The sequence below is a fragment of the Mesoplodon mirus genome (genome assembly GCF_964341445.2).
Source record: "Mesoplodon mirus genome assembly, chromosome: 1".
Taxonomy (NCBI): domain Eukaryota; kingdom Metazoa; phylum Chordata; class Mammalia; order Artiodactyla; family Ziphiidae; genus Mesoplodon; species Mesoplodon mirus.
In genome coordinates this window covers 59,206,828-59,234,293 of record NC_138976.1, presented here as the reverse complement: position 1 = coordinate 59,234,293, position 27,466 = coordinate 59,206,828, and the positions used below count along the sequence as shown (strand labels likewise).

General features: G+C 42.6%; 1 protein-coding gene across 3 annotated transcripts in view; it reads left to right on the top strand.

Moving 5' to 3' along the window:
- ADAMTSL1 (ADAMTS like 1) overlaps positions 1-27,466 on the top strand; it is a 473,180-nt gene that overhangs the window by 261,662 nt on the left and 184,052 nt on the right. For all 3 annotated transcript variants that reach the window (XM_082612434.1, XM_082612433.1, XM_082612435.1), the window contains 2 exons: positions 12,915-13,125; positions 26,711-26,890. In XM_082612434.1, the coding sequence (XP_082468560.1) occupies positions 12,915-13,125; positions 26,711-26,890 (391 nt within the window). The remainder of the gene's footprint in view (positions 1-12,914; positions 13,126-26,710; positions 26,891-27,466) is intronic.

The following is a 27,466-nucleotide window of genomic DNA, read 5'->3' as shown; positions in this document are numbered from 1 at the left end:
CAGTGTGAGGATGCTCATCGATTAAGATCAAAAAGAAAACTGGAATAATAACCACAAGAGGGTGTTAGAGGGAGAAAAAGAAAAATGCCAGGTGACACTTGTGTTTGTGATTGAAGCAGTTCCTTCTGTGATCTTGACCACAAGCAGGACAACCCTGTGATGGTTTTTTTTTTTTTTGGGGGGGGGAGTCAAGTTTTATTTGGGGCAAAATGAGGACTATAGCCTGGGAGACAGCATTTCAGATAGCTCTGAGAAACTGCTCCAAAAAAGTAGGGGAGAAGGTCAGTATATATGTGATTTTTGTGAAGGGGGAGTACATACAATCAAGCACATATTTTTTTGCAGAAGTTTTCTGCTAGTCTCGAGGAGCAGTCATCACCATGAAGGATTTTTAGTGCTTTTCTAGATATGCAGAGATAACAAGAATTGGGCTCATAAAATCAGCTCCTGAAAGTATCTAACTATCTGAAGACCTGTTCTGCCACTTTTTCCCAGCCTGTGACTATTTTTAATAGGAAATTTCCACCTAGAATTCTAAGCAAGCCAACTAAAATCTCAAACTTCTAAGGGCACAAGTGATTTGGCAGATCATCTACCCTCCTAACCTGTGTCTCAGGAATCCTGTCTGAATCATAATAGCCAGCAGAAATTCTATCTCATTTTAATGTACTATCACCCAGAAGACAGGGCGATCAGAGAATAGGAGGGAGAACTTAGAAGCTTTAATTGAATCAAACTGCCTGTAGGTAAGCAGACACGTGGTGTTTCTTGGACAACGGGATGCCATAGAGAAGTGTTGGAGGGTGTGGGAGAGAAGGCTGGAGATGCTTTGTACCACTGGGCCTAGTTTCCAGGCCCTTCTGCTGTTTGACATGCTTTATGAAGGAAGTAGGTTTAAAGCAAATGGCATGCTTGTAATGAGAGAGTAAATGTATATCTTGCTGCAAGCGCTCTTTTTCTCAAGAGCTATTCATTAATCTCTTTTTTAAAATAGCAAAAAAACCACCAAGGAGTTATTTGCAATGTTGGCAACCTTGATTTTTTTTTTTTAAGAAACAATTTAGAAGGTGAGACCAGCTGGCATGGCTAAAGTCATCACTTCCACCACACTGTTCTTCAGTAGATATAAGTGCTTTGCCACCTCAGGTGTTTGGTAATCTTGACTATAAGCATTTTTATGGAGGCAAAACCTTGTACCAAGCAGGCTGACTTCCAAGAGAAACGTGGCTCTATCTCCTGTGTCCTGAGCCACGCAAGCTCCTCTTTTATAGAGAGCCCTGATTCTCTCGATGCTGTTTATCCTATATGCTTTTGGTTGATTTTTGGCCTTCAAATATATTTGTACTGTCTATTGTCTAACATCTCCTTTGGTCTTTTATTTTCCCTAGGCCCCTTTAAGCAGCTTTCTAAAGCACAGAGCTTGTAGCAGATCCATCTGCTGTGGAGTGTAACAATTTTTCTAAACTTGTCTATTCTTCCTCGCGGACCCTTCATGATTCCATCCTCCACCCTTAGTGACTTAGCAGGGTAGAAGGAGGTACCTGACTTCCCTTCTCAACTTTGGGGGAATCACTGGTTTCTCTGAGCCCCAGTTTGCTGATCTGTAAGATGGAGGTAGTGATGCTGGCTTTGCTTTACTTCTGAGTTAGGTGGATCAAGTGAGATAATGTTGATGGACAGACTTTGTGATTTGCAATCAGTCATGTAAATGCAAGTGGTATGAGCACCACACTGCCTGCCTTCTGAAATTCTGCAGTGTCCATGCTTCAGCCAAATCGTTTAGCAATTAGCTCATTCCTCTTACCTAACATTGTTTGCTGTGTCTCCTGGGTGTTTGTCAGTTCTCCCCATCTTTGCTGAAAGCATGTTGAAGGTAGCGAGCACGTTCCCCACTTCTGTATCTGCCACAGGGCTTATTAGCAGGGTATGCGTAAATGCTCAGTTAATGTGGGCAGGTCACAAATGTCCTTCCCCTCAGTCTCTGTAACCTATGGTACTTTGACTGACTCACTCTGGGAAGAATTCTCACTCTATTCATTAAACTCTATCCTTACAATCATCATCCACGCATTTAACAAATATTTACTGAGCAACCAGTAAGAACAGTTCATATTAGCTAATGTTTACAGAGCCCTTAATCTGTGCCAGGCACTGTGCTTATGGCCTGTACGTAGATGTTTTCACTTAAACCTCCTAACAACCCTTTGAAGGGAGTATTGCTATTATTCCTATTTTAAATATGTTTAGTAACTTGCCCAAGGTTATGTAGTTAGAGAGTGGCAGGGCACGGTTCATTCACAGAGAATCCAATTCCAGAGCCAAACGTCTCCTTCGTTAGGCCACGATGCCACCCTGGGCATCCTTGTTGTGCCGGCACTGGAGTAGGTCCTGGAGATGTTAAGTTGAGTAAGTCAGGGCCGTTAGGGTCTAGTGAGAGAGATAAATAAGTAGACAAGTAACTACAGTGTGGTGAAGATGAGCCTGAGGGAAGAAAAGAATGCCACTAGAAGGAAAGACACAGCAGCGTGCTGGAGAGGGAAAGGTCTAGCTCTGCCTTGTGGGAGGGGCATCGGAAAAGTGTTCAGAGAGGAAGGTGATGTTCAGGATCCAACCTGAGAGGGAGAGGCATCTGCCAGCCAGAGAAGAGCAGTCCTCTTCTGCTGGGTACTCAGCAAAGCTGAGTATGGGGTGACCAGAGATTACACCAGAAAAATATACTCAAACTTCTTTGGGAAGCACATTGCAGGTGAGCCAAGGATTTGACCATTGGCCTGTGGGTAAGAGGGAGCCAGTGGATGTTTTTTTTATAAGCTTTATTTCGAAATAACTTCAGTTTTTAGAGAAGTCTCCAAAATAGTACACAGATCTCCCTTATACTCGGACCCTCAGTTCTATAGTTGTTAACATTTTGGGACCATTTGGGAATAATTTTAGATATATGCATGCATATACCTAAATGCATCTTACACCCACATGCATATACCCACATGCATCTTAACACTTCAGTGTTTATTACCTAAAAACAAGAATGTTGTCATAAATAACCACAGTGCAACTTACCATCCATCAAGAAACGACATGAATTCAGTATCACCATCTCATGCACAGACTCCATTCACATGTTGCCTGTTGTCCCAGCAATGCCCTTTATAGGCCCCACATCCAATCTAGGGTCTTCCATTTCTTCTTAGATTTCTCCCATCTGGGACAGTCTCTTCTTGTCTTTCATATCCTGGACATTTGTGAAGAGTACAGGCCAGTTACTTTGTAAAATGTCCCTCCGTTTGGGTTTGTTTGATGGTCCCTCGTGATTTTTGAAATTTGACAAAAGCACTGCAGAAGTATGCTGTGTACTTCTTAGTTCATTGTGTCAGGAGATGATGAAAGGTGTTCCATTCCATTCGTTACTGATGATGGCAACTCTTATGACTTGGTTAAGATGATGTCGGCCAGGTTTTCCACCATAAAAGTAATAAGTATGTTGATCATATTTATAGCAAGTAACAAGTATTTTATGTAGATAATCTAAGGCTAAGTGAATACCCTATTCCTCACCAACCTTTCACCCACCAGTGTCAATATTCGTTGACGATTCTTGCCTGAATCAAGTGTTATTATCATTATTGTTGTTATTGTTGACAAATGGTGACTTTCTAAACTCTATCATTCCTTCTAGTTTATTAGTAGGCATTCTACTGTTGGGTAGAGATTTCTCTTATTTATTTACTTATGAATTTCTATTCTACTTAGAGAGTTAAAATTCATTACTGTCAAATTGTCTCAGACGTGGACAGTGAGAGCCCCTTCAAACTGGCCCCTGTGTCCTTTTGATTTATACCCCATCATTCTTTGAGTACTTCCCAGTTTCCTGGTATAAGATATTCCAGGCTCACTTTTCATTTTCCCAGCCCCTGCCCCAGAGCCCTTTTTACAGGAACTGGTTCCTTAGTGAAGAATGATATGTAGAAACCAAGATCTGGGCACTTGATACTACTAGGAGACCTAGAGGTCATTACTTCGAGACCTGTTAGCAGAGAGAGCTAGGAAATATTGTAAACATATACATCTGTATATTTGTATACCCTCATGTATATCTATTGATATATCTTTGTCTATCTAGGTATCTGTCTATTAAATATCATGAGTTCACGCTGTTTTCAATACCAGTCTAATTTTATCAGGTTTATTCTAGTCTTCCCACTTTCTGTATCTGTAACTCCTCTCTGACACTAAGAAGTCTGGCTCCCATTCTCCTTCATGTACTTATGTATTTGTTCACTCCTTCCTGAATGTTCGGTTCCCAGTTATCATTGCCCATGGTGAGCCCTGTCACATGCCAATGGACCACTCCCCACCAAGCCTCAGGCTAAAGTTCGGTCCTACAAAGCAGAAGAGGGAAGGAAGGAGGAAAAGCCAGTTAGAAAGTTCAGCTCCATAACACATATGTACGGAATTTAAGAAAAAAAAAATGTCATAAAGAACCTAGGCGTAAGACAGGAATAAAGACACAGACCTACTAGAGAATGGACTTGAGGATATGGGGAGGGGGAAGGGTAAGCTGTGACAAAGCAAGAGAGTGGCATGGACATATATACACTACCAAACGTAAAATAGATAGCTAGTGGGAAGCGGCCGCATAGCACAGGGAGATCAGCTCAGTGCTTTGTGACCACCTAGAGGGGTGGGATAGGGAGGGTAGGAGGGAGACGCAAGAGGGAAGAGATATGGGGACATATGCATATGTATAACTGATTCACTTTGTTATAAAGCAGAAACTAGCACACCATTGTAAAGCAATTATACTCCAATAAAGATGTAAAAAAAAAAAAAAGTTCAGCTCCAGCCAGGCAGCACCACCTTGCCCCCACTGAGTGCACTGGACCAAAACTGAGCCCTGGACACCCTGGACCCCCTCCCCTGAAAGCCCAGCTCGGACTCCAATGGAGGTTTATAATCAGAGGAAGTCAAGTGAGCAGATTCACATTGTAGACTGACATTTTGGAAGCTTCAGGCTATGGATAGATTGGAAGATGTGGAGATAAATGAGGAGCCACTAATAATCGTCCAAGAACCTTAAAGTGGGACAGGGTCATAATGTCCCTGGTGAAAGGAGGTTTCTCTTGGCCCTACCTTAGGATTTCTGGAGCTGGCCACGCTCCATGATATCTGATTTATTATTGCCGGATTGCTATCTACCTCCTGACCTCAGAGGCATTGTAAAGGAAACAAATATTTTGGGGGGAACCTTAAAAAAAAATCACAAGGTAGAAATGTTGGGCAGAAATGTCAAGTTGGAGGGTTACACACAAGTATAAAGAAGGCATCTAACAAATAACTGAAATTTATAATGGTATTTTGCCTCCCAATAAAAACTGCATTTTAAAATTTTGAGTGGAGAAACAAACCCTACTTTGCCGCAAAAGCCAGGGTAAGAGGAGGTTCTTCAGATAATAGCTTGCGGTGGGGAGAGTCTGCCATTAGAAATTATGTGCATTTATACCAGCAACAAACAGTGAGTTGCTGGAGGCCTCTCTGAAAGAGTAGGGGAGCAAACCCTTGGCAGCTCACATAATGAGCCCTTGTCTAAAGGAAGGCAAAAATTCCTCCTTTTGTGTAGCTAATACAAACACCAGCGGCTAAGAAGCTGCAACCACCATGGGTCCTTGATTGCCCAAATTACCTATGACAGCCACCTTCCCAAAAAACAAACATGCACGTGGGGGAACCACACTCTGCCTTTGCCCTTCAGCTGCCAAGTCCCACTGCTGCTTCACTGAAAAACAACTGTTCATGACCCTGGGCAGCTTCGGTGGTGGTTGCTTCTATTACTGAGGAATAGATCTGTCATTTTGTCATTTGTCATTTTCTGAAGTTGTGAGCACCAGGGATCCTAAAATTTGCATCTCAGATCTAGTTTGTACTGTTGTCTTCATCATCCTGGCCCTCAGAAGCCGTAGCCTGGCTGCCTGGGTTTGAATCCTGATTCCCTTGTTTACTAGCTGTGTGAGTTTGGACAAGTTGCTCGGCTGGTCAGAGCCTCTGTTGTATTGCCCTATAAAATGGGAGAACTGATAATACCGTCTTCATAGAGTTGATGTGGCTAATACATAAGTTCAGAAATGTATCCCATATCTTGGGGGATACATTTCTGTCTTCATCATCCTGTCCCTCAGAAGCCGTAGCCTGGCTGCCTGGGTTTGAATCCTGATTCCTTTGTTTACTAGCTGTGTGAGTTTGGGCAAGTTGCTCAGCTGGTCAGAGCCTCTGTTGTATTGCCCTATAAAATGGGAGATCTGATAATACCGTCTTCATAGAGTCAATGTAGGTAATACATAAGTTCAGATATGTCTCCCCCATCTTGGGGGAGCTTAGCCCTGAGTCCTGCTGGGATAATGCAGAACTGGGGCTTCTAAAATCCGCAGTGCTGGCCTCTGTCACAGGGAGCAGCCCCATTCTCAGCACCCCCATGTCCAAGTCATGGGGGACTTTGATGTGATGCAGGTGGCGTTGACATCAGTGTGAGGCCTGGCAGGAGGCATTCTAGGCCATGACTAATTAATCATTTAACTTCTTCAGGCCTCAACTCCTTGTTGTTAAAACGCAAATAATCACAGTACCTCTCTCACAGGGCTGTGGAGAGGATTAAAGGAGGCAACTCATTTAAAGCAACTAGCACAGTACCTGGTTCATTGTAAACACTGGTAATGTTAGTATTCTTATTGTTATTGGCCATAATACGTGACGTCAGCTGGATATGTTGTGGTCACATCATGGCTTATGGCTCACGGCGAAGGGTCTCTCTGCTGTGCCCAAGGCCAAGAACTGGTCCGATACAGGCAGGGTGACAAGACCACGTTTCAATAAGTCAGACTTTGGGCAGAACTCCAGTACCATCAGAAAAACAAAGGGGAAATCAGGAAACCAAGCCTAAAATCTAAAATCCAGTTATAATGACAGGCCAACCCAAGGACCCATGATGCTGGGCAGAGGGCAGGAAGCCTAATTCCAGCCTCGCAGGGTGGGAGGTAACCTGTCTCCTGCCTGCCCTTGGTCAGGAGTCAATTGCAGGAGCTTGGCAAGGTCCAGCCTGAAGCTACAGGGCATCACTGTGATCTCTCGACTCCTAGTGCCTTCCCTGCAAGCAGGTTTTGGCAGAAAGAAACAGGAATGTGGAGAAGAAGGGTTCAGCAGAAAGAAAACAGTATAGAAAGATAATTCAGGGGGAACCAGTCTCCCTAACATTTTGGCCGTGAGCCCAACCATGAAGCCAACACCTGAAGCCTAGAAGCTAAAAGAAATCATAGTGATCATGTTTACTCTTCTCTGTATACAGGACCCAGATCCTTTAGCCAAAACCATTGGAACAGATGTGTTTTGGAATCCAGAATTTGGGGCATTTTAGAAATACGTTAGGATTACTAAGGCGTTAAGTGTATAACATCTGTAGTGAGTTCTGGCGGGGGGGGAACACCATAATCCAACAGGCTACTATTACTGCAGTAAAATGTATAAATATTTACATCAAGTGAGATGTGACCTGTCAAGGCATCATGTCAATCCAGGTCCAGCTTTGTTACCGGATAGTTTTCACCACACTGAAGCAAACCTAGTGGTGTTCAGAGCTTTGGGGACCTTGAAATTGGGGTGGGCGGTTGTTGAGAGGACACAGCTGAGATGTTGACCAGGCAAGTGACGAATCCAAAGGGGCACACACAGGTCACTGAGGTTCCACTCAGCTGGAGTCCCCTCGTCCTTCCCGAGCATCTGCTATGTTCCAGGCACTGTGCTAGGCACTGAGGTTGCAGTTTGGTTTCCTAGGGCTGCCATAACAAAGTATTTACTACAAATGGGGTGACTTAAAACAACAGAAATTTATTCTCTCCAAGTTCTGGAGGCAAAAATCAAGTCCAAAATTATGATGTCAGCAGAGCCATGGTCCCTGAAACGTGTGAGGGAGGATCCTTCCTTGCCTCTTCTAGCTTCTGGAGTTTACCGGCAATCCTCAACATTCCTTGGCTTGTAGATGCATCACCGTCATCTTTGTCTCTGTCATGGCATGGCATTCTCCCTGGGTGTCTCTCTCTCTTCTTATGAGGTACGTGTCATATTGGATTGAGGACCCACCCTACTCTAGGATGACCTCATCTTAAGTGATTACATCCACCATGACCCTACTTCCAAATGAGGTCACATTCTGAGGTACTGGGGGTTAGGACTCCAACATATCTTTTGGGGGGATACAATTAAACCCATAACGAGTGATAAACCAAAAGAGGCACAGCCTCATGCTCTCATCGAGGTAATAGTCGAGCAGGATACTCAGATTACAGGTGCGTTCTAAAGAAGACATACAAGTGGCCAACGAGTATACGAAAAATCACCAATCACCAATCACCAATCATCAGGGAAATGCAAACGAAAACTACAATGAGATATCATCTCAGACCCGTCAGGATGGCTGTCATCAAAAAACCAAAGACAGCAAGTGTTGGCAAGAATGTAGAGAAATTGGAACCCTTGCACAGTGTTGGGGGAAGTACAAAATGGTGCAGCCACTGTGGAAAACAGTATAGTGGTTCCTCCAAAATTGAAAAATAAAACTATCACACGATCCTGCAATGCCACTTCTCGATATTTATCCAAAAGAATTGAAATCAGGACCTTGAAGGGATACTAGCATTCTCAGATTCATTGTAACACTCACTGTTCTCAGTAGCTGTTTCCAAGATGTGGAAACAGCTTAAATGCCCATGGACAGATGAATAGATAAAGATGTGATGTGTACTTTCAATGGAATATTATTCAGCCTTAGAAAGGAAGGAAATTTTGCAATGTGTAACAATATGGATGAACCTTAAAGACTTTATGCTAAGTTAAATAAACCAGTCGCAGAAGGACAAATACTATGATACCACTTACATGAGGTATCTAAAATAGTCAAATTGATAGAATCAAAGAGTGGAATGGTGGTTGCCAGGAGCTCAGGAGAGGGGGAAATGGAGAGTTACAATCAACAGGCATAAAATTTCAGTTAAGCAAGATGAGTGTTAGAGATCTGCTGTACAACACTGTACCTAGAGACAACAATACTGTATTGCACACTTAAAATTTGTTAAGAGAGTAGATCCCACGGTACGTGTTCTTACCACAACATAACAAAAGAAAAAACCAAGTGTGTTGAGAATTTCCAAATGGAGAGTATTCGTGGAACCGTATCATAGAGGAAAATTTTACCCAGTTGAGGGCTTCCTCCCTGAGGAAGTAACATTTTCAGTGAAGATGAAAAGATGAGTTAAAGTCAACCAGACAAAGTGGGGGAGGAAGCACAAACACCCTCGCCCTCTGATGTCCGGAGCCCCTGTCCTCCTCAGCACTGGGCTTATGAGAAGCCAGAACCCAGAATCCCAGGGAAGGCCTGTCAGTGTCTCCCAGGCTGCCAGCTACAGCTAATCCTGCCCACAGGCTGAGTCCCACCAGCCTACAGTCCCTCCGTCAGCGACAGCCAAAGGCACAGAATACAGGGAGGCGGCTGTCGGCAGCCAGCAGGACCCAGCCCTCACAATCGAAGCCCCTATGCAGGAGAGGAGCAGCGGGGGCATCTCTCTGTTTTCCCTCGTTTGGCCTAAATTGATTAAAATACTTTGACCCAGAATCAGCAAAGTGCTTAATACACAGATAACTTCTGCTACCCTCCTTCCCTTGAGAAAGCAATGTACCTTTATCATGAGTAAGCAGATATGTCTGTTTTGTGAGTTTTTCCAGCAGCACTGAAGTGGCCTCATGGCTGCCAGATGCCTCTGCTTCAAGATCCCAGTGACTGAATTTCTGCCAGAGGTGAGGGCAGGAGTAGGGGCAGCAGTGGTGTAGGGACTAAATTCGGGCAAGTTTCAGCCTCGGGCCAGCACTCGCTGTGCAAGCGGTTCCTTTATGAGACATCCATAGAGTGGCCATCAGCATTGGGTGTAGCTGTTGGATTCTATCTTACACCCACAATATTTTAGTGTTTCTCTTGAAAGTGGGAGGGGGGAGGGAGGGAAACATCCTTTTTTGAAGCATGACAAATATAGAGGAAAGTGCACAAATTCTGCACATATGGCCTGGTGACTTTTCACACCGAGAATGCAGATCCAGCACCCAGATCAAGAAAACATCCCAGAAACCCTCCCCCTCCCCACACCGTACTCTAGTTCTAGTTACTACCCACCGAGGGTAACCACCACCCTCACTTCTAACATTGTAGATTCGTTTTGGTTTTTGAGTGTTATGTAAATGAAATCGCACTATGGATTTTGCAGTTGTGGTTTTGTTCACTCAGTTTCATGTTTGTGAGATTCAGCCATGTTGCTTGTTGTTGTAGTAGTTTATTTTCATTCTTCTGTCAAGGTTTGTATGAATATATCATAATTAGCTATCCGTTCAACTGTTGATGGACATTTAGGTTGTTCCCCAGCTGAGCTATTAGGAATAGTGCTTCTTTGAACCTTCTCATATATGTCTTTTGATGAACATATGCAAGTTTGGGGGAGAGAACATATCCTTGTATTAGTTGTCTATTATTGCATAATGAATTTCTCCAACACCTAGGAGTTCACAACAAAAATAAACATTTATTACCTCTCACAGTTTAATGAGTGAGAAATCTGGGAGCAACTTGGAAAGGCAGTTCTGGCTCAGGGTGTCTCATGAGGTTGAAATCATCTGAAGGCCAGACGTGGTCCAGCAGAGCTGCTTTCAAGGTAGCATGGGCCAGCGACCCATGTCACTGGCAAGTTGGTGCTGACTGTTGGTGAGCAGCCCCAGTTCCTTTGCATGTGGACTTTCCTCCAGATTGTCTCAGGGTCCTCATGACATGGTGGCTGCCCTCCCTTACAGTGAGCAATCAAAGAGAGAGAGCCAAGTGGAAGCTACATCCTTTTTCTGATTTAGCCTTGGAAGTCACATAGCATCCGTTCTGCCTCATTGGTGTGGACATATTTTTAAAACCAATAGCCCACAACATTTTGAAGCTTGGAATTTATCCAAGCTAGAGATCTAAAAATAAGTTTATAGACATTCATACAAGGATCTAAAAGAAATATATTCAGCCCAGCCTCTCCTCTTTTATTCATTTAAAATTTTATGAATGTTTGTAGGACAGTTCTCAAGGTATTTTCCGGAGATAAGATGATATTGTATAATAGAAGGTACAAAGGCTTTGGAGCCAGACACACCCAAGTTTGAATCCTGGATTCACTACTTACTAATTATGGGTATTTGGGCAAGCAGCCTCTTGGATTTTCAGATTCCTTCAACTTTAAAATAGGGAAAATCAGTAGAGCCCAACTCAGTGTTCTGTAAGTAATTAAATGAGATAATGTGTGTAAGGTGCTCATGATGATGGTAGGTCCCTTCCATTTGCTCATTTATTTTAAAAAAATATTAACCATATACATTAACTATCTAAAAAAAAAGTATTAACCATAGACATTAACCATATACATTAGCTATGAAGAACCCTGCAAGAGATACAAAACTGACTCAGACACGGACCTTGCCTTCAAGAGGTGTATATTCTAGTAGGGTCCTTGAGAGACTGAATAACTGTAATACAACTGAGAAAATATTCAGTGTCTGGAGCAGATGTGGATACAATCCTTTAAATATGGGTTAAATTTGGATATATAGAAATGGAAGAAATTTAGAGGGGCAAGGGAAAGACCAAAAGTATTCCAAATTAGGAGTAACAGCTTCAGTAAAGCCAGACCTAGAAAACCAGGGGACATGAATCGAGAATGACAAAGTACTTCATTACAGATACGGCTTAAATATAGGGTAGGAAAGGAGGTTGTGGAAATAGGGGTTGGAAAGGTAATTACCTATCAGAGTAGTTGAAAAGATTGAGAAAGCTACACTCACTTTTACAGCCTGATGAAAAACATTAAAGCCAGAGACTTTTAAACCAATTTTCAGGGCTGGCTACAAAAGCTAGGCAGGCCTAGCTACTGAAGGATCTACTTTCCATGCTTTTCTTGGCTAACTCCTGTTTGTAGAATCTTTGTGTCTCACGCTGTAAACAGAACTTTCTAAAACTGATCATAAAGAACACTTCTCACTCCAAGCCCAAGCAACTGAGGTGTTTCTTTATTATTCCCACTTTGGAGGCTGCATCAACAGGGAAATGCAGTGAGACTGTTTTTACAGGCCCTTAGGTCACTCTAAATGTACTCGTCAAGACTTGGCCATTTGGAATGGCCAGTTCATGCACTTAACTCATCTGTATGTTTGACTTCCTCGTCTAGGTAATGAGCTGTTCTCTCCACTTATTCCTCCTCAAGAAGAGTAATCTATTTAGCAACTCTCACTTTTGTTACATTCTCCAGTCCCGGGCAGTGATGATATTCATACACAAGACCGAGACGTTTCTGTGCTGTGATGGAAGCTTGAAGGAAGTTGGAACTGGCAACCTTTCATTTTGAAGCCAAAGAAAAACAAGCACAGATTTTTCAGTCTTGCTAAGAATGGGGGCTAGAGAGATTAGCAGAAAGCTTTCTTCTAGACCCGCTATTCAGTATGTGGTAACCAAAGCCTCTATGTGCTCAACTTATATCTTATCTAACATACCCTCTTATTTTGATGAAGCTTATATGTTTCATCAAAAGAGACATGGTTGTGACCATTCTTGGTGATTTTGTGGGTAAAAATTGGAGGTTCCATTTTATCACCCTCTTTGTTTATTCTGAATGAATTCTAGAGCATGAAGGGAAAGGATGGGTTCTAGGTTTGGGATAGAATTCCTAGCCAATCTTGTGCTAGAACTTCCCAAGTACCCAGGTAGGTGTTTTTACTCCATTAGGTAACATTTGACGTCATGGGAACTGTTCTCTACACAAGTGCTCAGGGTGTCCTCTTCCTCTCTGGCTCTGATTTCTTCCCAGGTGGGAAATTGGCAAGTGGAGTCCATGTAGTCTCACCTGTGGGGTTGGCCTGCAGACCAGAGATGTCTCCTGCTCCCACCTACTTTCCAGAGAGATGAATGAAACAGTAATCCTGGCTGATGAGCTGTGTCACCAGCCCAAGCCCAACACGGTGCAAGCTTGTAACCGCTTCAACTGCCCCCCAGCCTGGTACCCTGCGCAGTGGCAGCCGGTGAGTTCTGGGGTTACCCAGTATTGGAGTTTGTGTTTGCAGCAGTGATTCGGGACAGGGAAAGTGCCCTGTGAGAGTGTTGTGCCATTAAAGGACTGTTCAAGATCTGCTCATACCTCCTTGCTTAGTACTCCCCCAACCTTATTCAAATCCAGATCTTTTCATTACGATTACCAAGCTCTTTCTACTGTACCGCCTCCAGTGATATTCATGACAAACTTTTCACTGAGCTAAGGAAAAATTTTTTTAATAAGGACTGTGTGGTGGGTACATTTCCATAAAGCTACATTTTCTGAATGTGTGCTTTTTCCAGCTTTTGCTATTTAAAATTCAAAGAGATAAAGATACCAGGCAATGGCTTTTCTTTTTTTTTAAACATAATTCCTTAGCAAAATAGAACGTTACAAGTCGAGTTAATTACAGACTTTTAAAATTTTCCTGATCCATGGGGAACTATTGTTTAAGGCAGGGGTTGGCAAACTGTTGCCCAAAGCCAAATCCAGTTCACAACCAATTATTGTAAATAAACTTTTATTGGAAGACAGCCACACCCACTGTTTTTTGTGACGTTCCTGCATTATAAGGGCAGAGCCGCTTGGTTGTGACAGAGACCATATGGCCCACAAAACCTAAACCATTTACTCTGCCCCTTTATAGAACAGTTTGCTGACCCCATTCTCAAGCATATATTATAATAATAAAAATACAATTACTTTATCCTCAGATCCTCTCTAAAATTAATATATATTTATCAAACTTTAGTTAAGTAACCTTTTTGCATGCCTTTAAAGAATACAGGATTTTATTTAGATTGATTACTTGGATAAAATCTTATTGTACAATTACCTCCCTATTAGAATATCAGACGTAGTTTTAACGTGACAACAAAGGTCACAAAAAGTAAGCCTGAAAGGTGAGGGGGACTTACATCCTTCTTTTACTGAAACAGTTTTTCACTCTCAGAAGTGTCCCACTTAGAATGATAAATCATGTGTTCATCCAACTGAGAAGGAGAGAGGAAGACAGCCTTGGTGCCGAGACAAAGAGCTGCCACTTCCATGCGTCCTCTCTGCTTCTTCACAGCCAGTGGGCAGAGCCCCTTCCTTCTCCCTTCCCCTTCTTGGGGCTGTGATTTAGCAAAGTGCTCAAAGAATCAAACAGTAATAAGTGAGCAACACACTAACGTATAAAGCATCTAGAAACAGACCTTGACTATATATATATATATATATATATATATATATATATATATATATATATATATATATATATCCTTTTTGAGCTTAAATGTACTATATGGCTAGGTTTGTAAAGTCCATGCTACTGTGTGATGGTTTGTGCAAGTCAAGAGAATGTTATATATTTTGAACATCTATGTACCATGTTCTGTTAAGAAATATATATTGTGACACACCTAATTGAAGTTAATCCTCACAATAGTCCAGTGAAAAGTAGATTTGATTGTCTTCATTTTAGTTACAGATGATATAACTGTGTCCTAGATATGGTTTTGCCCAAGGTCATAGAGCCTGGTCCAGAACCCAGGTCTCCTGATTTCTGGTGCATTTATTATACTTTTACCTTTAACTATACTTCAGCTTCATACTGCACCACTAACCCATGATAACACTAAGAAAGGATGAGGTCAGCCCAATCAACCTCTACTGTTGAAACTAAGTCCCTGTAGTATTAGTTTGTGTTGCCATTAAGTACCTAATAAGTTCTGGGTAAGATGTTTATTGAATAACAAAATGAATGAATAGGTCAATAGTACTGCCCACAAGCCCTGAAATTTTTTACTTTGTATCCTCCTGATAGGTTTGTTTCATAGTTGTAGGTAATAATATTGACCGTGAAAGTCAGTGAAACACCAGCCTCTTTCAATAGCCACACATGCTGCTGAATAATGGCAGTGACCAACACATCCATATACATGACCTTTTCTGGTCTGTTGCCAACACTGCCACCCCATGCCCAGTGGCTCTGTTTGAAACAGTTGATTTCTAAAGAGTCAATTACTCTTCCACTTTCCTTCGCCCTTGGGCCTCTTAAGACATGAATTTATTTTGAAAACTTTTTCTATTTCCTTCCATTAGGGAGAAGACTTTGAGATGAGTTGGATTTAAGTCTATTTTTCAGATCAGGAAAGTAATAGTAAAAACTCTTTGAAGTTTAGCCAGTGAACCACTGACTATACTTTATTAGGACCTTTAAAAAGATCTTTTTCATACCCAATGCATAAAGATCTTTTTCATACCCCATGCATAATAATTGTGAAAAATATTCAAACATAATAAGAAATAAAGAACATAGAAAGTGAAAGCCACCAGGGATTCTATCTTCCAGAGAAAAATCCCTGTTAAACATCTGGTGCATAGGAATCCTTGGTCACTTTTAGGAATCTCTCTGAACCTAGAGGAAACAATAGACTATTCTTCTTATATTATTTCCTAGAATCCTACTTCTTTAGTTAAGTTTTTTAGGCAAAATCAGCTATTACTGACCACTTATTAGGAGAGAGGAAGTCATTGTTTATGCTTATGGAATAAGTCAGGAGTAATTTAAGCGTCTCCAAGCTAATTGGCTGTTGTCCTAGGATGCCACTTAGTCAAGACATCAGCTGTTGACCATCCATTTGCCTGGTCAGCCCTCTGGTCCCTTGGCAGTCCTTGCTGGGAGAGGGGACCTGCAGTGCACTTACATGGTCTTTTCCATTTAGCTGCCTGGATGTACCAGGAGATAGTGCTGAGGTCTCTAATCCTTCAATAGCCAGTTTATGCTCTTTTTTCACATGAAAGAAAAGAAGAGGGTGGATCAAATGCTTCATTTAAAGGAAGACAGATAACAACCTGATGGCCATTGGCCTGCCTGAGGAGAGAAACTCCCCCTCCTTGCTTTTTGAATATTGGGCTACCACTGACCTCATGCGTATTACCTATGCCTTGCTTTCTGGGGAAAAAAACATAAAATTATGTAAATTGTCATTTACCAGCCAGGAATGCAACCTCCTTTTTCCTTTGTAGAGCATTTGCCTGACAAGTAACAAGTAACCAAGATTTACACTTTTTTTTTTTTTTTTTTTTTTTTTTTTGCGGTACTTGGGCCTCTCACTGTTGTGGCCTCTCCCGTTGCGGAGCACAGGCTCCGGATGCGCAGGCTCAGTGGCCATGGCTCATGGGCCCAGCCGCTCCGCGGCATGTGGGATCCTCCCAGACCGGGGCACGAACCCGTGTCCCCCGCATCGGCAGGCAGACTCTCAACCACTGTGCCACCAGGGAAGCCCAAACAATTCAGTTTTATTTTATTTTTTTCAGATTCTTTTCCATTATAGGTTATTACAAGACATTGAATATAGTTCTCTGTGCTATACAGTAGGTCCTTGTTGTTTATCTGTTTTATATACAGTAGTGTGTATCTGCTAATTTCAAACTCCTAATTCATCTCCCCCCGCCACCTTGCCATCCCCTTCAGTAACCATAAGTTTGTTTTCTATGTCTGTTAGTCTATTTCTGTTGTGTAAATAAGTTCATTTGCACCACTTTTTTAGATGCCACATATAAGTGATATCACATGATATTTGTCTTTCTCTGTCTGAAGTCCTCCATTTAATAAGATAATCTCTAGGTCCATCCATTATATTACTTTTTATACACCTCACGAGAGATCATTTTCACAACTGGTGTGTTACAGCACCATGATTGAGAACCACTGTTATAGATGCATCAGTCAGCCTGAGACACCTTGATCATGAGAGTCTTCTGGAGGATTTTTTTCAGTGACTCTCCACTGCCATATAATAAAGCCCAATGGCTTAGTCAGGCCTTCATCCCTCTGCACGTCTGCCCCTGCCCATCTCTTAACTGTGGTTCTCCCATCCCGGCTTGTGCATTCCTTCTGCCTACGCTTCTCCCTGCCCACCCTCAGTTCCCCTCCCCTCTGCCTGTCAAAGCCAGCAGGAGTCCCACCTCTCCCACCAGGACTCCTCTACTACCCTCCTGCTCTGCAGCCACATGGCGTTCATGGTCAGTGCTGCTCATTTAACAGTCACATACCACCTTACCTGCTGCTTTCCCATGACACCTGAGTTAGACCATCAGGTCAGTAACAGCAGTAACCCAGTCTCAGTGAGAACCCACCACACCCATGCAGGTGTGTAAAGCATAGAGAATGGTGCTGAAAAGGTCCATGGCAAGTGTGCCTGTTCAGTTATGGAGCACTTGATACATTTCAGGAGCTTCTTCTTATTCTAAAAAGAGCAGCACTTACGATGTATCCAGAGCAGTTCTAGGAACTTTTTTTTAATTTTTATTTTATATTGGAGTATAGTTGATTAACAATGTGTCAGTTTCAGGTGTACAGCAAAGTGACTCAGTTATATATACATATGTATCTATTCTTTTTCAAGTTCTTTTCCCATTTAGGTTATTATACACACTGCTGTATTTGAAATAGAAAGGATTTTTTTTAATATATCTATTTTATTTATTTATTTTTGGCTGCATTGGGTCTTCGCTGCTGTGCGCGGGCTTTCTCTAGTTGTGGTGAGCAGGGGCTACTCTTCATTGCGGTGTTCAGGCTTCTCACTGCAGTGGCTTCTCTTGTTGCGGAGCACGGGCTCTAGGTGCGCGGGCTTCAGTAGTTGTAGCACGTGGGCTCAGTAGTTGTGACTCGCGGGCTCTAGAGCATAGGCTCAGCAGTTGTGGCACATGGGCTTAGCTGCTCCGCAGCATGTGGGATCTTCCTGGACCAGGGCTCGAACCTGTGTCCCCTGCATTGGCAGGCAGATTCTTAACCACTGCGCCACCAGGGAAGCCCAGAAAGGATATTTTTAATGCTAATCTAAAAGTAGATTAAAATCATTTTTAAAAAGATCACAAAGGAGGGAGTTAAGGTTAGACATACGCTCATATCTATAGCAGGGTTCCAATAACACTTATTAACTCACTTTTTAAAAAACTTTATTGGAGTATAGTTGATTTACAATGTTGTGTTAGTTTCAGGTGTACAGCAAAGTGACTCAGTTATACATATATCCACTCTTTTTTATTTTTAGATTCTTTTTCCATATAGGCCATTACAGAGTATTGAGTAGAGTTCCCTGTGCTATACAGCCAGTTCTTATTAGCTATCTATTTCATATACAGTAATGTATATATGTCAGTCCCAATCTCCCAATTTATCCTCCCCCCTCCCCTTATCCCCTGGGAACAGTAAGTTTGTTGTCTTCATCTGTGACTCACTTTTGTAACTATAGGAAATTCACTTTTATTTTTAACTCATTTAATCCTCACTATCCTTGATGTGATAGTTACTACTCTGATCCTCAGTTTACAGATGAGGAAACTAAAGCACTGTGAGGTTAGCATGAATTCAGACTTTATTTAGTAGAGTTCATTCTACTGCTCTTCCGTTTATCTTTTAATCCCTATGGCAATCCTTTGAGGAAACAAGACTCAGAGAGGCTGTGTTTGTCCCAGCTCACATAGCCAGTAAATGGAAAAGGGACCTGTTTGAGTCAAAATCCATTCTTTTTTCCACTATGCAGTGCAGCATTCCCAAAACCTCTTTACAATTGCCCTAAAGTGTTAAATTGTGAGGAAATCTGATATCAACTCAAAAATCAGCAGTTTACATAAAACTCAGTATTTGTTGCATTATCCAGGGTAGTTAATCTGTGTATGTTTCCTCTTGCTGCTATAACAAATACCACACACTCATGGCTTAAAAGAACATGAATTTATCATCTTATAGCTCAGGAGGTCAGAAGTCTGAAATCAGTTTCGCTTGGCTAAAGTCAAGGTGTTGGCAGGTTTGCATTCCTTCTAGAAGTTCTAGGGGAGGATCTGTTTGCCTTTTCCAGCCTCTAGAGGCTTCTGGCTTCCTTGGCTCATGGCCCCTTCCTCCAGCTTCAAAGCACTTCCCTGCAACCTCAGATTCTGTCTTTATACCCTCTCTGTCTGACTCCAGTCCTCCTGCCATCGTCTTACAAGGACCATTGTGACTACATCAGCCCCACCTTGATAACCCAGGTAATCTCCACATCTCAAGATGTCTAACTGAATCCCCTCTGCAAAGTCCCTTTTACCATGTCAGGTCAAATGTTCACAGGTTCCAGTGATACGGACATAGATATCTCTGGGGTCATGACTCAGCCTGCTCCAGTCTGGTAGATTGTGGGCTGATGAGCCTATTTGTCTCCATTAGCACAAAGTAAAAGTCTGCCTTCTACTCCTCTTGCCACTATTTATGAGTTCTGTAGGCATCAATCTTATTTGTTTTTATTCTAAAAAAAAAAAAAGCTTTAAAACAGAAATGAGAGAAAAAGAGAAAGATGCAAGAAAGATTAAACTGAAATGAATGAGAGAGTCCACTCTGAAGCATCATTTCTATTTCTCTATATGGCCTGTGTTTTATGTTCAGGATTGTGTCCACCCACGGTACATACATATTGCTTACATCTATATAGAGACTGAAACAATCACCACAGCCCCTGTTTTCCCCCCTTGCTTGAAACTGTGATTATGTGGCCACTTACCTGTAAACCTTTTTTTTCTTTTTCTTTTTTTTTTTATTCAGGGTTACAATTCAGAATGCCTGTAGTTTAGCTATGTAAAAAGATATATGAGAGAAGAGTCCCTGCTGGTAATATTTAGGAAAAAAAAGAGAATTTTAATAACTATAAATACTTGAGAATTAAATTTTTTCATTTAGATTTAAACACACCACACAGAAAAGAATGACTTTGATCTGGATTAGAGGGCTGAATTCTGGCAGAAAGAGTCAATGTAGTTATCAGTTTTGTTATATACCAGTGACTAAAATGTAAATCCTCATGAGTTAGAGACCATCCTTATTTAAAATGTTGTATCCAGGGAGGAAAAAAATCTATTGGGATATTTATCTTAGTTTTTAGTAGTGTATTTCACAAAGAAATGGATGCTTGATCCTACCTCTAGAAGCAACAATAAATGTCAGACTTCCCTGGTGGCACAATGGTTAAGAATACGCCTGCCAATGCAGGGGACACAGGTTTGAGCCCTGGTCGGGGAAGATCCCACATGCCGCAGAACAACTAAGCCCATGCGCCACTACTACTGAGCCTGCGCTCTAGAGCCCTCAAGCCACAACTACTGAAGCCCGCAGGCCTAGACCCCGTGCTCTGCCACAGCAGAAGCCACGGCAGTGAGAAGCCTGCACACCACAACAAAGAATAGCCCCCGCTCGCTGCAACTAGAGGGAACCCACGCAACAAAGACCCAATGCAGCCAAAAAATAATTAATTAATTAATTAAAAAATAAATGTCAGCAAAACAGAGATCAGAGTCCACATTTCACAGGTGAAGTGTTTTTGTTTTTATTTATTAGCAGAAAATTCTTTTTAACAGTTGCTCTGAATTTTAGTGGGTATGCTAGCCCATGCTTCACGAAGTAACAGGAATGTTAAGCCCAGAAGCTATACTGTACACCCCTTGTACTTCCAGGGTTAAGAAAGCTTAATCAATATTAGATTAACGAGATAATTTTAATTCACAAAGTGGCCCATATAGAAATTCTGTTCTTATTTGATAATTTTGTTTAGTAAGTGAGATTCCAGTCCTCATGGTTTTTTTGTTGTTTTTCTGAACCTTCCTTCAGTTTGACTTAGTTTTTCCCACTGTTATATACTAAACACTCTCTAATTACCCTTTGAACCTCTCAACCTCATATATTGCAAAGTTACCTCCAATTCTGCAGGTCTAACGTCAAGCTCGATAACACAGCTACCTGCCACTTTCCCCCGCAGACCTGGCCTCCCCTCGTGGACCTTGTGCTGTGGGTAACACCACCATCTAGCCTGTTCTCCAGCGAGAAACCGGTGCCGTCTCAGCCTTGTTTGTCCTTCACACTCAGTCAGCACCCAAGTCCTGTTGATTCCACCTCCTGTATCTTCCCAACCCCCCAGTGCTCTCTTCCTCTCTCATCCTTCTGCCACTGCCTTGGTTCCAGCACTCACAACTAACCAAACTGCTACAAACAGCCTTTTACTTGCTCTCCCTGTACTGTCTCACCTAACTCTGATCTGATGTTTGCCAACCTGGTATCAGTGGGTCTTTACTACAGGCCCTCTGTCAAGCCTTTAAAATATTAATATGTGCTCAGAACCCCCAAATAGGGGTATGGCATGCACTGTCGTTTAGACTCACTTGACAACGAAACCTTTTCTCCCTGGCACATCTATTCACATCTCACAGGGCGGTACTCTTTGGAACCCATTTTCCTTTGCCACCTGAATCATTTCTGCAAATTGGATCATGTTACCTCTACTTTAAAACCTTTAATGACACCCCAGGGTCTTAAGAGTATGTCCAATTGTGTCCAAGGCCCTTCACCGTCTGCCACTCATCCGCCTTCTCAGTCACCTTTCCCAATTACACGTCCCCATGAACCCTAAGCTCTGCCTTCTCAGGACTCCTTGGAGGTGTGTGAACATGCCGTGTTTCTCCATCTGTGCACATGTGGTCTGACTCTGCCAGCGCTCCTATCTCCTTGGCCAACCCTTTCTGTGTCACTTCTTCTTCAAAGCCTTCCCCATCTTTTCCGTAAAGACTTGGTTGCACTCTCGTCTATATTCCCTCTTTTGTAAAACTGATTACACCTTAGGGTAAAGTGCAGTGACTGGACTGAGGCGTAGTCACCATCTTAAGTCGTCTTAAGTCCCCAGCACAGCACACCTTAGGGTAAAGTGCAGTGACTGGACTGAGGCGTAGTCACCATCTTAAGTCGTCTTAAGTCCCCAGCACCTAGTACAGTGCCTGGCGCTCAGCAAGTACTCAGGAAATGTTTGATGAAAGAATGAATGCGCGAATGAAGAAAGGAATGAAATGAGTTAGAAGCTAAGCAGAGCACATCATGTTAAAACTGGCAACTTGACCTTAGAAACAGAATGTAGACATCACTTTGTGTTGGGCTCAATGTGTGACTCGAGGTACCAAGGAAGTGAACTCAGCTCTCAGTGAATTGAACTGTCAGCATGAAACCAAAAATGTCAAAAGAGGCAGAATTTATGAATGTGCTGATCATGGGGAAATCCTTAAAAATACAGGACACTCAGGCCATTGTATTTTTGTATAGAAACGTAACTTTTACATGTTCTTCATGTTGTATTGTTTTTACTTTTCTTATAAAACTAATGAACCCATGACCTTATATCATGAAAAATGCATGGCAACAAGGCTAAGCAATATAAATGCTCTTTGGGGTTATTTATTCTGTTTATGGAATATATTTTAAAACAATACCCATTACCAGAGATCTACATCTTCATACCACAATATTATTTTCAATGATGATTCATAAAGCAAATATTTTTCATTGCATTTTATTAAATTTCTCTTGCTGCTGCTTTTAAAATCTTTTCTCCTTTGCATTCTGCCTCTCATGTCAGAGCTATCAGCCTCACCACATAACCTTGACCAGTTCACAAAGTCATCACAGACTTTGGAACCTTTACTAATTTGAGATTTCATCTTCTACAATTTAAAAAAATTTTTGAAAACCACCTTTTCCTCAGTGTACACACCACAGAAACTTTTTGAGTGAAGTTGACACAAGCGTTTAAAAGCCAAATGCCTGACGACATTAACCCAGCCAGAGGGTTGTCTGCCATCCCTGGAGGATCAGAGCACCCCGCAGAGCACACACTGCAGCTGGCTGAAACCCACTGCTGACTTACTTAGAAGAGGCTTCTGGCTAATGATAAAACCGTCCGATAAAAGGTGGATGTTCAGCCCATCAGCTGGATGTTTGTTTTACATCTTTTCAGCATCTGGCTTGTTGGCTCTTTCGTTCATCCAGTCATCGGTTCAACAAACATTTATGAAGTGTACACTCTTTGCCAGATGCTATACTAGGCACTGGGGAATAGAAAGGTGAATACGTTCCCTTTCCTCAAAAGTCACATAATCCTATGTGAATGCAGGGAGGTGGAGGAAAATAGCGGGCGCATAAGCAACCAGCCCTAACAGGATGTGCAGTACTCTTCCAGGTCAAGGTGGGGTGGGAGGTGACTTATACACCATGAGGCAGAGGGTTAAAAGAGGCTTTCCTGAAGAAGTGGCCGGTGAGCTGGGCCTTCAAGGATGTCTTGGAAGTTTCTGGATGGACAGAGAGGTGAAGGGCATTGCTCCCAGAGTGAACAACGTGATCAAAGGCCTGAGCAGAGGAGGCATCTGTGGGCCCAGGGAAGGGGAGATTGTCCACTGCAGCTAAAGCACCAGCCCACAGCAGGCCGGCAAGGAACGTGGCTGAGAAGCTCAATTCAGGTCAGACTGTGAGGGCTCTGAAGGACATTCTCAGGAGTCTGACTTTATCTTTGGGTGTTGAGAATTTCCTGCAAGTTTTCTGTGTAGGTCAAACTTCAAAATAAGCTGATTTTTTTTTAACTTTTCTTGCAGCTGTTTTGTCATACAGTTGGCACAGAATTCCATATAGTGTAGGGGGGAATCATCTGAGGGTCTGTCCCTTAAATCAGGTCCTATCTGCAAAGTGACAACTCAGCTCTGTTATTTTAAGTGAGTGGTCACACTCTATAGCACATTACAATGTCACCCTTAAAATAAAACCAATTATTTTCATCCGCTCCTTAATTTGAAAGAGAGAAAAAATTAACCTGCATTTTACCTTATTGCCACATTCAGTAAGATGCTTAAATCTGAACGCTGTTCTTATTCAGCTACCTGTTTATATTGGGAGCATTTATTCAAATTGGATGGACACCCATACACCTTATAAGATACCCCACGTAATCACTGGCTGTAACAGAGGCTGCTCTGGGTCCCAGGTTTTCCCCTCCATGTTTATTTTACTCCCATTGGAAATGATGGAGGGGCATTCATTTGGACAGATGGTTCTCAATCTTGCATAGAATTACCTGGGAGGTTTAAAAAAATTTTTTTAATTAAAAAAATTAATGTCTGGGACATATATCCCAGAGTTTAATGGATCTGAGATGGGGCCCAGGACTCAGGACTTTTTAAAAGCTCCCAGGTGGTTTTAAAGTGCAGCAGGGGCTTCCCTGGTGGCGCAGTGGTTAAGAATCCACCTGCCAACGCAGAGGACACGGGTCGAGCCCTGGTCCGGGAGGATCCCACTTGCTGCGGAGCAACTAAGCCCGTGTGCCACAACTACTGAGCCTGCACTCTAGAGCCCGCGAGCCACAACTACTGAAGCCCGCGCACCTCCACAACAAGAGAAGCCACCGCAATGAGAAGCCGACCCACCGCAACAAAGAGTAGCCCCCGCTCTCCGCAACTAGAGAAAGCCCGCATGCGGTAACGAAGACCCAACACAGCCAAAAATAATTAATTAAATAAAATTTTAGAAATAAATAAATAAAGTGCATCAGGATTGGGACCGCCGAATAAGAGGGTGACAGCTGGGCCACAGCAGCGTTCTGACTCTTCTCAGGAGCACTATATCACCATCCTCACCTTGACTCTGGGTACACATCCCCCTTGCAGTTCTGACTCCAGCCAACTGAGCACAGACCCCCATGAGTTCGGAGAGGCCAATGCTGCAGCACGAGAAGCTCCTACAGCACAAACCCTCAGCCTCTGTATACCCAGGCCTAGTTTCTCAACAAGCACAAGGGCAGCAGATTCAAGAAAAAGGACTCTTCTTGAAGAAAGAAGAGCACTCCTTAGAGTTTTAAAATAAAACCCTTCCACCCCCAGAACAGAGTGGTCATGGTTGATAGATTAGCTAGGGTTAGATTTTTTTTTTCTTTTCCCTATTTCATAGCATTTGTGCCTATGCCTCCTTTTTTCATTTTTAAAAAAAATTTTATACAATTTTTAAAGGCTACTTTCCATTTAGTCATTACAAAACACTGGCTATATTCCCTTTGTTGTACAGTACATCCTGAGCCCATCTTATGTCCAGTAGTTTGTATCTCCCACTTCCTCACCCCTATATTGCCCCTCCCCCTCAACTGACAACCACTCATTTGTTCCCCATATCTGTGATTCTGCTTCTTTTTTGTTACATTCACTAGTTTGTTGTATTTTTTAGATTCCACATGTAAGTGATTTCATACAGTATTTGTCTTTCTAGCTAGAGTTAGATGGACTAAAAATGACAGGACACCCAAAGGCATAGTGGCTTAGATAAGAGAGAGAAGTGTTTTCCTCTTATACACACACAGGCCATCCAGGGCCGGTATGTTGTCTTCACCCCCAGGAAGATAGGCTGCTTCCCTCCTTTTGCCTATCGCTATCCAAGGTGGAAGGTTAAATTTTAGACATCGTGTTCATATTCCAGCCAGCAAGGACGAGGGGGGAAGGGGAAAATGCCACATTTTCTTTTTGTGGGTTTTTCCTTGAAGTTGCACACCACATTCTACTTATATCCTTTTGCCCAGCACTTAGTCACGTGGCACCTTCAAGGGAGGTCAGCAAATATAGTCTGTATGCCAAAAGGTCTTGTGCCCAGCTAAAAACAGAGGGCTGCTTTGCTACCGCAAGGGAGGAACAAAGTCCTGGAATAACAGCCTCCTGCCCGCCCCCCCTCGGGCAACTGGATGATAACTATTAAATTACATGTAAATGGTGTGTTTGATTTGGGGTCCTGCTGAAAACCACTAAAATGAGGTGATTTTTCTTGTATCCCAAATTCCCATGGGTCTTGCTCCCACCGCCCTAAAAAAACACCAATCCTACAAGAAACGTGTTCCAGGGAGTCCTTCGGAAAACCAAGCCTCAAATCTACCGCCCCTCCAATGGGGTAGAGTGGATGTTTACACTTAGAGAGAGAGAGGACGTGCCGCCTTCTCTGCAGGTTAATTCCCCCAGATCTACACTGGTGGCAGCAGCTCTCTCTTGTTCATTCTGGAAGCAGCACAGATTATTTTCACTGGGTCATAAATATGTTTAATCTTCTATTATATAACCTTTTAAACCAGTTGTCTTGGGTGGCTGCAAATCATAGTTTAGAACGAACTTTTTTTTTTTTAAACATCTTTATTGGAGTACAATTGCTCTACAGTGGTGTGTTTGTTTCTGCTTTATAACAAAATGAATCAGCTATACGTATACATATATCCCCATAGCTCCTCCCTTTTGCATCTCCCTCCCACCCTCCCTATCCCACCCCTCTAGGTGGTCACAAAGCACCGAGCTGATCTCCCTGTGCCATGCGGCTGCTTCCCACTAGCTGTCTATTTTACGTTTGGTAGTGTGTATATGTCCATGCCACTCTCTCACTTCATCCCAGCTTACCCTTCCCCCTCTCTGTGTCCTCAAGTCCATTTTCTACATCTGTGTCTTTATTCCTGTCCTGCCCCTAGGTACAACCAACTTTCTAAGATTTAAAGGCCTGTGAAGTTCCTGGGTGCTCTAGCTACATATCTGAGATTAAGAGCAGAGGGTGTAGAACTTGCTACAAAATTCATTTCAAGGAGAGGAAGCAAAATGCTTTGGGCTGGTTCCTGGGTATTCTTCATTTTCTTTTTTTTTTTTTTCACTCTTGAGTCAAACCAAGGCTAAGGTAAGAATTAGCAGTCAAATGTGCTATTGTCCTATGCAGGATCTGCTTTCTCTTCCTTCCCCAGTGTTCCAGGACCTGCGGAGGGGGCATCCAGAAGCGCGAGGTTCTTTGCAAACAGCGCATGGCTGATGGCAGCTTCTTGGAGCTTCCAGAGACCTTCTGTTCGGCCCCCAAACTGGCCTCCCAGCAAGCCTGCAAGAAAGATGACTGTCCCAGCGAGTGGCTGCTCTCTGACTGGACAGAGGTAGGTATGCTTCTCAGAAAGAGATAACAAAAGAGACATACGGAGGAGAAGGCACCCAAGCCTATAGATACAGACTGCAAGAGGAGAACAAAATAATCCTCCTAACACTGTGGAACAGAGTTTTGTTTTTTTAATTTTTATTGGAGCATAAGCATAGTTGATTTACACTTTTGTGTTAGTTTCAGGTATACAGCAAATTGAATCAGTTCTGCATGGAACAGAGTTTCTGTAAGCACTGATACCATATTGTGTAACTAGATTTTAACTAGGCTGCAGGGATGGGAGTTAAGCAAGCCAGCCCTCACTCAACAGTCAGAAGCAGGGAATTGTAAACGGGCCCTTCGCGGAACAAAACCAGGCCTCATTCATTCGTACTGTTCAGGCCCAGGATTCTACTCAGAACACTGGGTTCTTCCTCTACCTTCACTCCCGCCTTCTTGACCCCCCTGCATCTCATACTCCCAGATGTTTCTAGTCTCTCCTCAGGAAAGGCAAAGCCTCTCTAGTTTTTCTCTTCCAAGTTACTGGAGAATGAGGCACATGATTTATTATGAAAAGAAGGCCAAGGAAATCCTG